The 17,764-nt window shown below is 44.7% G+C and overlaps 1 protein-coding gene across 1 annotated transcript in view; it reads left to right on the top strand.

The window, feature by feature from the left end:
• The window catches only part of LOC140725173 (bcl-2-modifying factor-like), a 111,983-nt gene that overhangs the window by 52,574 nt on the left and 41,645 nt on the right, over positions 1-17,764 (top strand). Inside the window, exon 3 of the mRNA XM_073040274.1 lies at positions 15,075-15,259. Within this exon, the coding sequence (XP_072896375.1) occupies positions 15,075-15,259 (185 nt within the window). The remainder of the gene's footprint in view (positions 1-15,074; positions 15,260-17,764) is intronic.

Below are 17,764 nucleotides of genomic sequence, written 5' to 3'. Positions count from 1 at the left end.
CAGAAAGTCATGAAGCATGGGATAAGTGGAACCTTGGCTGTTTGGATAAAAAATTGGCTTAAAGAAGGAAAGCAGAGGGTAGTTGTGGAAGGAAAGTATTCTGCCTGGAGGTCGGTGACTAGTGGAGTGCCACAGGGATCTGTCCTGGGACCCCTGCTATTTGTGATTTTTATATATGACCTGGATGTAGAGGCGGAAGGATGGATGAATAAGTTTGCGGATGACATGAAGATTGGAGGAGTCGTGGATGGAGCTGCAGGTTGTCGAAGGTTACAAGAGGATATAGACAGGCTGCAGAGTTGGGCAGAAAAATGGCAGATGGAGTTCAATCCGGATAAGTTTGAGGTGATGCATTTTGGAAGGACAAACCAGAAGACTGAGTACTGGATTAATGGTCAATTACTTCAGAGTGTGGATGAACAAAGGGATCTTGGGGTTCAAATCTATACATCCCTCAAGGTCGCTGCGCAGGTTGATATGGTAGCTAAGAAAGCCTATGGGATGCTAGGCTTCATTAAACAGGGGGATTGAGTTCAAGAGTAGAGAGGTCATGTTGCATCTCTACAAATCTCTGGTGAGATCGCACTTAGAGTATTGTGTTCAATTCTGGTCACCTCATTATAGGAAGGATGTGGAAGCTATGGAGAGGGTGCACAGGAGATTTACCAGGATGTTGCCTGGTTTGGAGAACAAGTCATTTTGAAGCAAGGTTAGCAGAGCTGGGACTTTTCTCTTTGGAGCATAGAAGAATGAGAGGGGACTTGATAGAGGTCTACAAGATTATGAGCAGCATAGATAGGGTGGATAGTCAGTACCTGTTTCCCAGGGCACCAATAGCAAACACCAGAGGGCATATGTACAAAATTAAGGGAGGGAAGTTTAGGGGAGACATCAGGGGTAAGTTTTTTACACAGAGGGTTGTGAGTGCCTGGAATGACTTGCCAGGGATGGTGGTGGAGGCTAAAACATTAGGGGTATTTAAGAGCCTCTTGGACAGGCACATGGATGAAAGAAAAATAGAGGGTTATGGGGTAGTGTGGGTTTAGTGCTTTTTTTAAGGATTATATGGGTCAGCACAACATGGAGGGCTGAAGGGCCTGTACTGTGCTGTAATGTTCTATGGTTCTATTATGTAAAGGTGTAGTCCCCTACCAAAGGAAGAATTCATTTGTGGCGGGAGTGTGGAAAAGATACTACAGATTGAATTTGGATTTGGGGTTAAGCAACTGGACCTTGAGTTTGGAATGTGTAGCAATCTCATTGAAACATGTAGGGCTTGATAAGATAAATGCAGAGATGATATTTCCCCAGCTGGGGTATCTAATCGCAAAACAAGCTTCTCAGCCAGTCAAGACTCAGGTGTAGAAACCACCAGAGTCTGATATACCTTTGGGATTCACTAACCAAGATTCTTGTGGAGACTGAGTCACTGAGTCTGTATATTCAAGATAATTTTTGAGATATTAGGGGATGAAGGGATGGATATGGGGTTAGTGCAGTGAAATAGAGCGGTGGTAAATGATCAGCTGCAGTATGAGTTCACCGAATGACAGAGCAGGCGTGAGGGGACTTATGACGCCTTCCGTGTTCAATTTCTCAAGTTCTTATTTTGCCAGATTTGGCCAGGCATTGAAAAGTCCTGAGGCACGTTGCCAAAACCAAGAATGGCTCCATGAACAGGTCACCATTTGCTGCCCTTTGCAGCGTGGGACTTTTCTGTATGCTGTGCCCGTTCAGTAGCATTCCTCTCTACCTCTGTGTGCCTCTGTATGCCTTCTATGCCTGTGGCTCATGTGTCCAACCGGCTTGGACAGATTACCTGCAGACATAAACTGTACTGCATTTGAAAGCTGAGCTTTCATACACCTTCGGTAAATGTTCATCGTGGATGCTGCTTTATTCCACGTGAGAGCAAAGGGAATCCCCTGCTCTGTCTCCATAGAACTACCCTCGCAATCTTGAAGTTAACACTGTGCAAAACAGCAGCCAGTCAGATGCACATCCATCTTAAGTTCATGCTGCAGTTTGTTTAGAGCAGCCAGATGTTGAGAACATCTGTGTCACATCAGCAACAACACATACCAGGCATTCAGTTTTTCCTTTATCTCTGTGACATACTTTTCAAGCATACTCAGCAAGTATAATTTTCACAATAATATTGATGTGTTGTCAGATTACATCTCAAATGCTGTTCAAGATGCAGGCTGCCAAAAATATACGGGGGAATATTTACTACAGTGAATTGTTCCCGGGGCTGTTCATTTGCTTTGGTTTGAAATATCTGTTACAGTTTTCAGCAGTTCCCCTTCTCTCCTGTTTTACTAGCTCAGCGTTTATAGGACCCTGCCTCTACAAGCATTTAACAGGAGCTGTGCAGTCAACTGGTGCCATACATACAGTGCAGAGCAATAAAGCTCTGCTTTCATGGAACATATTTGTGGGACATTGTAAAGATCATGATCTCGTATTGCTTCTTGCTGTTTTCCTCATTTTGTCCGTGAGTACATCACTGCCACACAGGTGGTTGCATTAGTCCGAAAAGCACAAAGGCTGAATTTTAAAATAACTCCTTAAATAGTCCAAGAGAACAATGAAAATCACAGACATTAACAAAAGTTACAACATCCTTCATACCCGTGATTTCTATTTAAATTAAATTGATTGAATGTAGTAGTGGAACTACCGCAAACAACTGAATAGCCTCCCTCTCTATTCTTTATAAATTGTTATTCACTATAACATACACTCAGTGGCCACTTTATTAGGTACACCGGCTCATTAATGCAAATATCCATTCAGCCAATCATGTGGCAGCAACTCAATGCATGGTCAAGAGGTTCAGTTGTTGTTCAGGCCAATCTTCAGAATGGGGAAGAAGAGTGATCTAGCTGACTTTGACCATGGAATAATTGTTGGTGTCAGACGGGGTGGTTTGAGTATCTCAGAAACTGCTGATCTCCTGGGATTTTCACACACAATAGACACTAGAGCAGAAGTTCTGTGGGCAGAAACGTCTTGTTAATCAGGGAGGTCAGAGGAGAAAGGCTAGACTGGTTCAAGCTAAGAGGAAGGCAACAGTAATTCAGGTAATCACAAGTTACAACAGGGGTGTGCAGAGGAGCATCTCTGAACTCACAGCATGTTGAACCTTGAAGAGGATGGGGTACAGCAGCAGGAGACCTCAAACATATTGTCAGTGTCACTTTATTAGATACAGGAGGTACCTTAGTAAAATGGCCAGTTAGTGTGTACTCCATTATAAGTAGCAAATTACTATAAATAATATTGTTAATGAATACTTGTTATAATTATTATCAATATTTTGAACTATAGAACATTTTTAGACAGTAAGGTGAGTGGGGTTAACACAGCAATGCATTTCTAAGATAAAATATCAGCTGTGATTCTACTGAATGGTGGAGCAGGTTCATTCAGAATCAGAGTGCGGTTTATTACCACTGACATGAATATGTCTGAAATGTGTTGTTTTGCAGCAGCAGTACAGTGCAATTACATAAATCGTTATAAATTAGTAAGTAAATAAATAGTGAAAAATAAAAAGCATAATAAGGCATTATTCATGGCTTTATGGACTGCTCAGAAATCTGAAGGGAGAGTGAAGAAACTGTTCTTGAATTCTTCAGTGTGGATCCTCACACTTCTGTGTCTCCTCCCTGATGGTGGTAACAAGAGGACATGTCTGCGTGGTTCATGATTGTTAAAGACATTAAAAGTTACAGGGAGAAGGCAGGAGAATGGGGTTGAGAGTGATACTAAATCAGTCACGATGGAATGGCAGAGTAGACTCAACTGGCCAAATGGTCTATTTCTGCTCCTAGGTCTTACGGCCTCATGGACACCGAGGGACCTTAGTGAAAGATGATGCCTTCTTGAGGCATCACTTCTTGAAGGTCATCCGCACTGTGGGGAGCGCTGAGTTTACGATCCTCTGCAGCCTCTCGTGATCCTGTGAATTGAAGTCTCCACACCAGACTGTGATGAAACCAGTCAGAATGTTCTCCGGTGCGCATCTGTAGAACCAAATCTCTTCAAACTGATGTAGCTGTTGTGACTTCTTCATGATTGCATCAATATGTTGGGCGCAGGAGAGTTCCTCTGAGATATTAAAGCCCAGAGACTTGAAACTGCTCACCTATCCACAGTCAACCACTCAATGTGGACTGGTGCATGTCTTCCCGATTTTCCCTTTACTGAAGTCCACAATCAATTCTTTGCTTCTGCTGACATTGAGTGTGAGTTGTTTTGTTGTTGTGACATCACTCAGGCAGACAGACATACTTTATTGATCCCGAGGGAAATTGGGTTTCATTACAGTTGCACCAACCAAGAATAGTGTAGACAATATAGCAATATAAAACCATAAATAATTAAATAAAAATAGGTAAATTATGCCAAGTGGAAATTAGTCCAGGACCAGCCTATTGGCTCAGGGTGTCTGACACTCCGAGGGAGGAGTTGTAAAGTTTGATGGCCAGAGGCAGGAATGACTTCCTATGACGCTCAGTGTTACATCTCAGTGGAATGAATCTCTGGCTGAATGTACTCCTGTGCCTAACCAGTACATTATGGAGTGGATGGGAGACGTTGTCCAAGATGGCATGCGGCTTGGACAGCATCCTCTTTTCAGACACCACCGTCAGAGAGTCCAGTTCCACCCCCACAACATCACTGGCCTTACGAATGAGTTTGTTGATTCTGTTGGTGTCTGCTACCCTCAGCCTGCTGCCCCAGCACACAACAGCAAACATGATAGCACTGGCCACCACAGACTCGTAGAACATCCTCAGCATCGTCCGGCAGATGTTAAAGGACCTCAGTCTCCTCAGGAAGTAGAGATGACTCTGACCCTTCTTCTAGACAGCCTCAGTGTACTTTGACCTGTCCAGTTTATTGTCAATTCTTATCCCCAGGTATTTGTAATCCTCCACCATGTCCACACTGACCCCTTGGATGGATACAGGGGTCACCGGTGCCTCAACCCGCTAGTATATCTCACTCCTGTACACCTTCAGATTCTACCAAAAACAGTGTTGTTACGGGCAGGTCAGAGTCAGGTTTTGAAGCTTTGTGGTTAATACTCAGGGCATAATGGTCTTGTTGCTGAACTGTAATCGACAAACAGTAGCTTGGCTTTGCTGTTGCTTTACTGTTGTCTGGATGTTCCAAAGCACAGTGGAGAGCCAGTAAGGTTGCATCAGCTGCAGACCTGTTGTGGCAGTGGGCAAATTGCAGTGGTCCATGTCTTTGCTCAGGATGGAGATAACCAGCTTCTGGATCACGGTGGTTATGAATGTTAGGGTGGTAGTAACTGAGGCTGCTCACACTGCTCCTCTGATGCACCAAGTATGATGGCTGCCCTTTTAAAGCAGGTGCAACGTCACGCCTCCGCAGTGAGAGGTGGAAGATGTCTTTGAACACACAAGCCAGTTGACCGGCACAGGTTTTCAGAACCCTGACAGGTGCACCATTGGAGCCTGAGGCCTTGTGAGGGTTCACCCTCTTAAGGATGTTTTGACATCAGCCCCTGAGACAGGTATCACAGGATCGCCAGATGCAGTGGGGATTTGCATGGTGTGGCATGATTGCCCCTTTGAAAGGTGTTGAGCTCATTGGGGAAAGAAGCGTGACCACCCTTTATGATGTGAAGTTTCACTTTACAGCAAGTAATGGTGTACGGACCCTATGTCACAACTGCTGTGCATACATTTCCCTCTCTTTTCACAGGGAACAGCCTTTTCACACTTAAAATGGCCTTATGTAGGTTGAACCTGGACTTCTTCCAGGAATGTGCATTGCTGGTCTTGTGTGCCACAGATCTAGCCCTCAGCAGACTGTAAATCTCCTAGTACATCCAGGGCTTCTGGATTGGGAAAACACATACTCATCCACGCCAGTACCGATGAAGTTTGTGGCGGCTGTGGCATATTCATTCAGATCGGAAGATGAATCCCTGAATATGGTCCAGTCCATTGATTCAAAGCAGTCCTGTCAACTCTCCTCCATATGTCTTGACCATACCTTTGTGGTCCTCACCATTGGTGATGTGGTCCTCAGTTTCCGTGGGTAGAAGTACAGCCAGATGATCAGACTTGCCAAAGTTCAGGCACGGGATGGCAGAGTAAGCGTTCTTGATGGCTGTGTAATGGTGGTTGAGTGTAATGGCTCCTCTGGTTCTGCAGGTGGTATGTTGGTGTAGTCTGACAGAGACTTCTTCAAGCTGGCCTTTTTGAAGACTGCCCCCCCGATGATCAGGAAGGCATCATGCTGCACTGTCTCATGACTGTTGATCACAATGCTCTGCTCCTCCAGACCTTTGTCAGAGGTAAAATGACAAATTCCATTAAGATGGCAACATGTTTGGATGCAGCAGCCTCTTGGGGGCCAACCAAGGGTTTTTTTTGTCCTTTTTATGATTGCAAGACAATGCTGGACATGAAGAACTTCCAAGTACTGCAGGTCGACACCATCAGCGAGTCCCTCATTGGTGAAGGAGCTGGTATGCATTGTTGGTATGCATTGGTATGTTGGTATGCATTGTTCTTTTGCCTGCTACGGGAAGGCGTTGCAGTTGATCTGAGAAGGAGGTGTGCAATCCAGCAGACAGTGATTGTCTGACATGTTTCTCTTGCACTCACAAGACCCTTTTGGACATTGGTAATTTAAAATTCTGCAAGTACGTTTCCCTTGTTTATTGGTGAGATAGATGGCAGGGGGGCTGCGTGGCCTCGGTTGTAGTGAGGACTAGGCCTCAAGCCACTGGCTTGCCTGTTGCAGCAGTCCAGGAGAGGAGGTGCCAGAAGCGGTGTAGCGTGGTGTCCATGCTGAGTTAGGGGCTGGCCAATCCCATCAGTGCTGCCATCCAGTGCTCGATCATAGAATGACAAGTTGTATTGCGTTCATGTGTGCATACATTTGTCTGTAGACTGCTGAGAGCTGTTTGATCTTGCCAGTCACACCCATGCCCCATCAATACACTATGCTAATGTGCTGCCCACCACAGAACATATCACTCAAGGACTTGGACTATATATATCTATGTGACTGTTTGTTTACTTGCTCTCTTATACGTGCCTTGTGCTGTGTATGACTGTTGGGACTGTGTTTTGCACTTTGGTCCCGGAGGAACACTGTTTCATTCTGCTGTATTCATGGTGTTCATGTCTAGTTGACTGACAATTACACTTGAACTTGAACTTAAACGTACACCACTGCCAGAATAACAGCAGAGAACTCTCTCGGCAGAGAGACCGCCATTTGTTTCAGGTCAGGGGAGCAGGACTGAAATAGACCAACATGTTTGTGATGAATTAATCATAAAGCAAATGCCTTTACATGATGCTGCCAGCTCCTTAGTTCTATTTCTTAAATCCATTGATTCTTACATTTTTAAAGAATACAAGACAAGCATCACAATAATGGCACTCCCCATCCCCTTTTTTAATCAGTTGAGAATAACAAGAGAAGCATCTAGAGTCTAGATTCTAGACTGAGGTGAAGCTGTGAGAGGAAGTCACCTATGCATTAGTTTCAAGATAATTACGGAGAAGGATTGATCTGATCATTGGGATTGGGTTCTAAGGGCTTCTATAGATACACTAAGAGCAAAAGGTTAGCAAGGGATAAAACTGGTCCTCGTGAAGATCAGTGTGATCATCTGTGCCAAAGGAGATCTTGAAAGGAGACTCAAGAGGCAGGCGGTCTATAGATATGAGACGAAGCAGCAGTGAGGTCATGGACCCTATACAGGTTACAGAGGGAGAGGTGGACGCTGTTTTGAGGCAAATTAGTGTGGATAATTCCTCAGGGCCTAACAAGGTGTTCCTGTGGATTTGTGGAAAGCTAGTGCAGAAATTGGAAGGGCCCTACCAGTGGTATTTAAAACGTCCCTAGCTATGGGTGAGGTGCCAGACAATTGGAGTATAGCTAATGTTGTCCCATTATTTAAGAAAGGCTTTAAGAATAAGTCAGGAAACTATATGCCAGTGAGACTGACATCAGTAGTGGGTAAGTTATTGGAAGGGGAGAGGGGGGTCTAAGGAACTGTACATGTAAGTATTTGTATAAACAGGGACTGATTAGGGATAGTCAACATGGCCTTGTGCATGGTAAGTCGTAGCAAACCAATCTTAAACAGTTTTTCAAGGAGTTTACCAGGAAGGTTAATGAAGGCAAGGTAGTGGATGTTGTCCACATGGATATGAGTAAGGGCTTTGACAATATCCTACGTGGGGGATTAGTCAAGAAAATTCAGCCATTTGGCATTCAGGATGTCAATTGGATTCAACATTTTGCCTTGCAGAAGAAGGCAGACAGTAGTAGATGGTTGCCTCCGTGACTGGTGGTGTGCTGCAGGGATCAGTGTTGAGTGCATCGTGGCTTGACATCTATTTCAATGATCTTGATGATAATGTGGTAAATTGGATCAGCAAATTTGTGGATGGCAGCAAGATCAGGGGTGTAGTGGACAACGAGGAAGCCTACCAAAACCTGCAGCGGGACCTGGACCACCTGGAGAAAGGCGCTGAATTTTAATGCAGACAAGTGTGAGGCGTTGTACTTCAGGAGGACAATCCAGGATAGGGCTTACTGCTTTCCTCCGTGTAGGGCATGGAGGAAAGCAGTAGAACAAAGAGATCTGGGAATACCGGGAATACAAATCCTTTGAATGGGATGGTCACAGGCAGATAGGGGCATAAAGAGAATTTTTGGCATATTGGCCTTCATAAATCAAAGTATTGTATACAGGAGTTGGGATGTAATTTTGAAATTATATTGGATATTGGTATTGTGTGCAGTACCCACTACAGGAAAGTTATTAATAAGATTAAAAGAGTATGAAGAAAATGAACACGAGTTATAGGGAAAGGTTGAAGAGGTTGGTGCTTTATTCTCTGGAGCGTAGAAGATTTGATAGACGTATATAAAATTAAGGGGGCACGTGCAAGCTGGTTTTTTCCACTGAGGCTGTGTGGAAAAGAACGAGGTCATGGGTTAAGGGTGAGAGATGAAATGTTTAAAGGGAACATGAGGGGGAACTTTTTCACCCCGAGGCTGGTGAGAATGTGGAACGAGTTGGCAGTGGTAGTGGTGGATGCAGGTTTCATTTCAACATTTAAGAGATACTTGGATAGGTACATGGATGGGAGGAGTACAGAGGGGTAAGGTCCATGTGCAGGTGGATGGGACAAGGCAAAATAATAGTTCAGCATTGACCAGATGGGCCGAAAGGCCTGTTTCTGTGCTGTAGTGCTCTATGACTCAATTCAGGTTTGCATTCTGAGTGCATTTCTCATCCTCATTCCTGGCTGCTTGTGCTATCTAGACAAACTTGTATTACTTGTAAAACAGACTTAGGAAGGGAAGTGAATATGTAAAAAAATATGAGATCTGAATTTCCTTTCAGAGGTGAGAGCTTCTTTCCCCAAAAATGAACTGACTCTCCATCAGCCATAACTCAGTGGTGGAAATTCTCCCTTCCTGAGTCAGAATACACTACTTTGCAAAAGTCTTAGGCACATGTACAGCACCTATAAGAAGTATTCCCCTGGCCCCACCTCTGAAAGTTTTCATGTTTTATTGTTTTACAACATTGAATCACAGTGGGTTTAATTTGGCTTTTTTGAAACTGATCACCTGACAAAACTTCCAAACGGGGTGAATATTTTTTATAGGCACTGTACGTGCTGTAGCTAGGGTGCCTAGACTCTTGCACAATACTGCAGTAATTTTATATTTTGCACTGTCCTGCTGCCACAAAAATACCAAATTTCATGACATATGTGAGTCTGATAAACCTGATTCTGATGTGCATCTCTGTTGTGGACTGAGAGTGGGAGGAGGGGCAGGGAGAATGGTTGGGGAAAAGGGGGAGGGAGTGGGAAGCACCTGAGAGACATTCTGTAATGATCAGTAAACCAATTGTTTGGAATTAAGTGACCTTGCCTGGTGTCTCAGGGCTGGGCGTGTCTGTATTTATGCCAACCCCTGCCCCAGCACTGCTTCTCTACCACCTTTCCCACACCCCTCCCATGGCGCCCCATCCTCGCCATTCTCAACATCCTTTGCTCCCACCAGATTTACAGACTCACTCTCCGCTCCACGTTGACAAATACGGTACTGTGCAAAAGTCTTAGGCACCCTTGCTATAGTGCCTATAAAAAGTATTCACCAACCCCCCCCCCCCCACCCCCACCCCTGGAAGTATTCTTGTTTTATAGTTTTACAACATTGAATCAGAGTGGACTTAATTTGGCTTTTTTTAAACTGATCAATAGAGAAAGACTCTTTCAAAGCCAAAAAAAAATCTCTACAAAGTATACACACAAAATGCTGGTGGAACACAGCAGACCGGGCAGCATCTATAGGGAGAAGCTCTGTCGACGTTTCGGGCCGAGAACCTTCGTCAGGACTCGGCCCGAAACGTCGACAGTGCTTCTCCTTATAGGTGCTGCCTGGCCTGCTGCGTTTCACCGACATTTTGTGTGTGTCGTTTGAATTTCCAGCATCTGCAGATTTCCTCGTGTTTGCTCTCTACAAAGTATTTTCACTTTGACACGAAAGAGTCTTTTTCTGTTGATCAGTGTCAAAAAAGCCAAATTAAATCCACTCTGGTTCAATGTTGTAAAACAATAAAACATGAAAGCTTCCAGGGGAGGTGGTCGATTACTTCTGATGGGCACAGTATATACAGTATATATGTTCCTCAGACTTTTGCACAGCACTATATGTAACAATATCCTTGTGGAAGCCCTGTCAACAGCCTTGGTCTGTAAGGCATATAAGACAGTGGTTCAATAAGACAGTGCAGTCCATAAGATTGCTATTGGAGGCACTCTCTCTCAAATGGGAAGTTAAACCACTGGCTCCTTGGTTGAATGTAGGAACAACACCTCAGAGATGATCCCCTATTGTCCTGCCTTCTCTGTGATTTGAGATCTCAACATAAGTTATCTGTCCATTTGTATGTTTGCTGGTTGTGTGGGAGCTTGCTATCTGTGGAATGGCTGCTGTATATTTTTCTTACACCAGGCTCTCATCACCAGAATATAATTCCCTGAACGTTGGGGGGGGCGGGGTGTGTGTGTGTGTGTGCGTGTGTTTCTTGGAAGAGATCTGCTTTGTAATCATTTATATGTAACAGAGATATGCATCTGGTATCAGGATTGCTAGATTCCCCACTTGTGAGGACTAAGATTTTAAATATGGCTCCATGCTGTCTGTAAACTTTCAAAAATTCAAGGAGAGGTGAAGAAGAGCCAAAACAACACACACAAGATGCTGGAGGAACTCAGCAGGCCAGGCAGCGTCTATGGAAAAAAGTAAACAGTCGATGTTTCGGGCGAATGCCCTTCATCACGACTGAAAAGGAAGGGGGAGGATGCCTGAATAAAAAGGTGGGGGGAAGGGAAGGAGGCTGGCTGGAAGGTGATAGGTGAAGCCACGTGGGTGGAGAAGAAAGAATCTGATAGGAGAGGAGAGTGGACAGTAGGAGGGGGAGGGGACCCAGGTGGAAGTAATAGGCAGTTGAGAAGTGAAAGGTCAGAGTGGGGAATAAAGTGGGAAGTGGGTGTGGGTGGAAATTTGTCATTCGGAAGGAGAATTCAATATTCATGACCTCAGGTTGGAGGGTACCCAGATGGAATATAACCTATCAAGTCATCCTAGAATAGAGAAACGAGCATCTTAACCAAATGTTTCCCCGACTGTTCACTCCATCCTCCATCCTCACCTCTCACTGGAAGTCAGCAATGCATTGGAACAGGCAAAGATAGTAAAAAGAAAATAAGCCTGGATCATCACTCAAAGCTTTATTTCTTTGTAATAAAATTCTGATAACATAGCACACTCCAGAGTTTAGTGATGCTGGACCGGTGGATGTCTGGATTATTGGATGTAACGCTTGCCAATGCGTAAACACATTCTTTATTTCATTTTTTGCATCTTAACAGTAGTATAGTATTTCTTTCCAGTTAACCTGATGAGCTTAAAGGGAAAGAGAAATATACTGTCATTCCATATATATTGAGGCACGACACTGAGTCATGTCATCTGCAGAAATTCTCTGTTAATTCAGCAGTAGTTGGGTGTATAAGGGGAGGACGGGAGGATGAATACAGGGCCCTGGTGGAGGACTTTGTCAAATGGTGCAAGCTGAATCATCTGCAGCTCAACGTCAGTAAGACAAAGGAGATGGAGATGGACTTTAGGAAGACCAAGCCTGCACTGCCCCCTGATACTATTGATGGTGAGGACGTGGATGTGGTGAGGACCTACAAGTACCTGGTTGAGAGACTTGAGTGGAGCACCAACACAGAGGCTGTGTACGAGAAGGGCCAGAGTCACCCCTACTTCCTGAGGAGACTGAGATCCTTTTGAGTATGCAGGCCTCTCCTTCATAAGTTCTACCAGTCTGTTGTCGCCAGTACAATCTTCTGTGCGGTGGTGTGCTTGGGCAATGGCATCAACACGGGTGATGCCCATAGGCTCAATAAACTGATTAGAAAGGCTGGCTCTATTATAGGAGTCAAACTGGACACAGTGGAGACTGTAGCAGAACAAAGGACCCTCTAGAAAATCCTGTGAATTCTGGACAATGTATCTCAACTTCTACATGCCAATTTGGCTGAACAGAGGAGCACTTTCTATAATAGACTAAGACAACTGCACTGCCCCCAAAGAGCGCTATATGAGATCATTCTTACCCTCGGCCATTAGGCTCTATAATGAGTCAATCTATAGCTGGGGAAGTGATGACCCCCTCCTGTTAGACTGTTTCAGGTAACTTATTTTATTATTATTTCTTTCTTCTCTTCTAATATTTGTATCTCTGTGCACTTGTACTGCTATTGTGACACTGTAACTTCCTTCGGGGATCAATAAGGTACCTATCTATCTTATGGTCTTATTCCAGGCCGTGGCTCCAGTCTCAAACCTTCCCATGATCCGTACCCATGGTGTTCCCGACCCTCATCAAGTTGTGCCTTGCTGTTAGTTTATAAGCCTGCACATGGATCTCCCAGCTGACCATGTGCCACAAGTACATTGTGCGTTTGTGTGTGAGGATGCAGTTCCTATTTGCATATCTGAGGAGGCTACACCTCGGCCTTTTGGGTGCAGTTTAGCCCCACCCTGTTGGTATTTGGTCATCCAGTATGGAGGGGAGGGGTGGGGGGAGGACGTCGTATTAAATTTGCTCCTGGGGTTCATCATGTGTCCCGTGAAGTATGATGTGGGTAATCATGGTCTTTCACCTGTCTTTAATCTCTCTTTCCATCTGTTGTTCTTAATCTTTTTTCTATCTGTGACCATGGCTGTTCTTGGCAAATTTTTCTGCAGAAATGGTCTGCCATTGCCTTTTCTTGGGCAGTGCCTTTACAAGATGGGTGACCCCAGAAATGATCAATACTCTTCAGAGATTGTCTGTCTGGTCTCATAACCATTCAGTGATATGAACCAGCTGCATATAAGACCATCCATCACCTGCTCCCATGCTGTGATGTGACCCTGATCGTGGGAGGCGGGGGCTAAGCAGATCCTACACCTTGCCCAAAGGAGACCTGCATGCTAGCGGAGGGGCAGAATGCCCTACACCTCCTTTGCAGGCAGCTGAGGGTTCCACTTGGGCTAACTGTTCAGCAATTTTCCAGGGGTATGTTTGTACCCAGGTATCCCTGATGAAAGAACACAGCGAGCATCGTGGAGGTGCTCCAGGACCCTTGGGCAGTGCAGGAGATAAATTTCATTCTAAATGAGGCTGAGAAGGTGGTAGCAGCGTTTTTATTGTACTGTTGTCGTATGGCAGAGCTTGAAATAAATGTATTTTTGTAATTAAAAAGAAATGTGTTCCCAACCCCAACCCTTGCTCCTGCTGTGCACCGACCCACTGTCAGGACCACAGACCTGGCTGCACACCCTGGACGTCTGGCTCACGTTTCAGTCCAATGAGTGAACCTGCTTCTGAACCATCAGCATTTCCAGATAGTCAAATGCCAGATTATCAGAGTTGTATTAATTAAGGCTCCAAACAGGAACTGTGAAAGCATGCAGGAGGTCAGCTGGCAATTGTGTTCCAGACTCCTGTGAGTCTGTATGGAACGTGGGAAGCAGGTTTGGGGGAGAAATATTTAACATCCACGCTTTACTTCCTCACTGATTGTCAGAAGCACAACGAGCTTGGAATAAATTTTCTGTCCATTAGCTACACCATCCCAAACAGGGATCAGCCAAGGTCAGACTGAATTTCCGGGCAGGCTCGAGGAGGAGAGATTCCAGCTCTGCTTTTCTTGGGGTCTTGCGTCTGTTGGCAGAGTGAAATATTTACCCAAACATCTGTGTTCAAAATCTCTATAAAATAATCATCAAATTCATGTTTGCTTTTCCTTCATTTCAACTGGTTTTGAAATTTTATTTTGAACTATTTGCAGATAGTCATATGTCAATGCGTGCATATTCTTATTTGTATCTGTGGGTATTTCTGTGTTTATGTGAAGACAGAATAATAAGAGGAATAAGAGAATAATATTTTCAATGGAGGGGGAAATTCTAATTTAATATACATAGCCTTTTCTCATCACAAATGCAGTCCCAAGTGTTGAGCTAGTTGCAGGTCCATCCTTTTAAGTCAGGCTAGGTCCATGAACAGAATTGACCAGTTTTATCAACACACACAAAATGCTGGTGGAACGCAGCAGGCCAGGCAGCATCTACAGGAAGAAGCACAGTCGACGTTTCGGGCCGAGACTCTTCGTCAGGACGGTCTGAAGTCCTGACAAAGGGTCTTGGCCCGAAACGTCGACTGTACTTCTTCCTGTAGATGCTGCCTGGCCTGCTGCATTCCACCAGCATTTTGTGAGTGTTGCTTGAATTTCCAGCATCTGCAGATTATCAGCCGGTAATCACAGATTTTTGCTGTGTCAGTGCTTCAAATGAACCCTCAGAAAGAGCAGGACGTTTATTTTCCCTGCACAGTTTATTGAGAAGGGAGCTGGGGGAGGTGAGTGGGCTGAGGAACTGTATCTGTGCTGGGCTGATGGTTTGCTTGACTTCCCTTCCAGGTAACGCAGGGCACCGGCTGCAATTTTCGGAGGTTTTCGAAGTGCCGCGGCCCAGCAGAGCATCCCTCGGCGATCAGGCGGATGACATCCCGCTGGATTTGCTCCCGGTGGAGAGAGTGGAAGTCCGGATCGGGCAGAAACTACGGCAGATCGGGGATCAGTTCCACAGCTCGTACGTGGAAAGGGTAGGTTGCAAAGTAAACTAAAACGTGTGTGGGTCGGGTGTGGAGTTGGAGTAAAACCCATCCATGACTGACAAACTATGGTTGCAATTGTGCAGAGGCTAACTCTGCCTCCCAGGTATCCTCGTCACTGAAACGTTCGTTCAAATGTGCCCTTGGGGTGCATTGCTTTTGCATTGGTGTCAAAGTACTGGGACCCAGCTGAGGAAGTAATTTACCTCAGGCTCCTACAGCAGCAAAATACCATGTGACTGAAGAAAACTGCAGCACAAATCTGAATCGATATCAGCGGAGGTGCAGTCGGCCATACAGGATGCTGGAGAAGAGGGGTTTACTGAGTGACGTGTGAAGGAGCTGGATTAACATCAGTGGAGATACAGCTAGTGACACAATGCTGAGGAAAACTGGGGTTACCGAGTGACAATGTGAGAGCTGATGGACACTAAAGAGAGATGGTCAGTAACACGTATGCTGCTGTGGGAGAGGGGTTGCTGACGGACTGTGTGAGGGAACTGGACTACTACCATTGCTGATACACTTGGGGACACAGCGCGCTGGGGGGCGGAGGGGGGGTCTGCTGAGTGATAGTGTGGGAAGTTTCAAGAAGGCAGAAAGCAGTTTACCACCATCTTCAGGGCAACTAGGAATGGATAACTTATCCAAGCCTTGTCAGTGATGCCCAGATCCTGAAAATGATTTTAAAAAGTTAGCCAGCAGCCCAGGGTGCTGCCATTAGTTTTACAGAGTGACTGTGTGAGGGAGCCACAGTCATTTCAGCGCAGGTTCGGTGAATAACACTGGGACCTGGGAGCGGGGTTATTGAGAACTGTGTTAAATCACCAGAGACAGAGAAAGCCAGCAGGCAGGAAGCTGCTGAGTGATGAAATTAGGGATCTGTATTTAGATCAGTTGGCTATCAACCAGCAAAAGCTGATGAAACTAGATCAACGTCAGCTCTATCAGAAATTAACTTCCCTCCTCCCTTCCTCCATCCCTCCCTTCTTACTTTCTTTCCTTCTGTCCTTTTTCCTTTCTCTTGGCTTTGACATACAAGTGTTTGTTGCCTGAAACTGATACATTCTGAACACCAATGCAGAACAACAGCTTTGCACACAGGGAGCATCCAGTGCTTATATGGTAAGGGGTTATCCTTGGCAAAAGGTGAGATATGATGCTTCTTAAATGCTGGCACTGGGACCGCTGCTGTTCACCATACAAGCTAACATTTAGGATTCAGAAATACAATTTCAAAGTTGGTGAGTGAGCCCAAATTGAGTTAATACTCAGTAAAACCTAGAGTGAAAAACAAAACAACATTAATACTTTGCGGACCGGCAGTTAAGTGAATTCCAGTACGTATCTGTGGGAGAGAGTGCATTTTGAAATGGGGAATAAGGAGCCCCATGCTGTTTGGAAAATGAAATGGGTGGAAAGCAAAGGGATCAAGGGATATACATTTACAAATCATTAAAACTAGCAAGGCCAGAACAAATATCAGCAGAACACTGAGTTCATCTCCATGGAATTAGAATTGAAACGCAGGGAAGTTACATTAAATCTACTAGACCTTGGTTGGGCTACACTCAGGAGTATTGTGTGTGTTTATGATCATTGCAAAATGATTCTAAAAGAAAAATATGTTTTGAAAAAAATTTCTTAGTGCTATGTAGAAAGCCCATCTAGGTTATTTTTTCTGGGATAAGGAGCAATGAATTCTCTTTAAAAATGGTCTTAATAAAGCAGAGATGGAGAAAATGTTTCCATGCTGGTAATGGGACAGCAGGGTTCATAAATTTGAGATAGTCACAAATAAATCCAACATTGCTTCTGGAAAAACACCTTTACATTGTGGAAATGACTATTATTTGCAATGATTGGATAGTTGTATTTATGTATGCAAGCTAAATATACAAGAGGGGAAAGGAATGGAAAGATTTATTTATAGGTTAGATGAGGTAGAGCAAGGGAGGCTCAAATGGACTAGTTGGGGTTGGGGGGTGTGAATTTTCTGTTTCGGTTTAATCTACTTAACTCCATTAAGGGACTATTTACTTTAATTAAAATGGAAGGCTTAGGTGCTTTCTTCAAACAGCTACGTACTGAATAATCTGAACTGTTCTGAATTAAAAGATGATTCCAAATATACACTCTCTGTGACTCTTTGCCGGAATGAGTATGATCTCTGGTCAAGACTCAGACATTTCAAGCTGTTTCCTATCTTGTTGGGGTGCAGTTAAAAGCTGGAGATTGGCCTGCTGAAGAGTAATCTTGCTGGCTGTGCACACGGGTAACCTCCCTATGCTGCCGGGATCACAAGGACCATCCATGCACTCTGTTCCAGCGTTAGCAGATAGTATAAATAGACCCAGCCTCATGCCAGGACAGCGGGCTGTGTGCCAGTCAAGCATAGCTTGCGTGCAAAGTAAAAGGCTGTCGTTCTCTCTGCACTTAGCATGTAAATAGAGGCTCCAGAGAGACCATGTTTTAAAATTTCTGACCTTTATTACC

Source organism: Hemitrygon akajei, chromosome 3, assembly GCF_048418815.1.
Source record: "Hemitrygon akajei chromosome 3, sHemAka1.3, whole genome shotgun sequence".
NCBI lineage: Eukaryota > Metazoa > Chordata > Chondrichthyes > Myliobatiformes > Dasyatidae > Hemitrygon > Hemitrygon akajei.
Note: the sequence above shows the minus strand (reverse complement) of the source record. Positions and strands in the feature narration are given on the sequence as shown.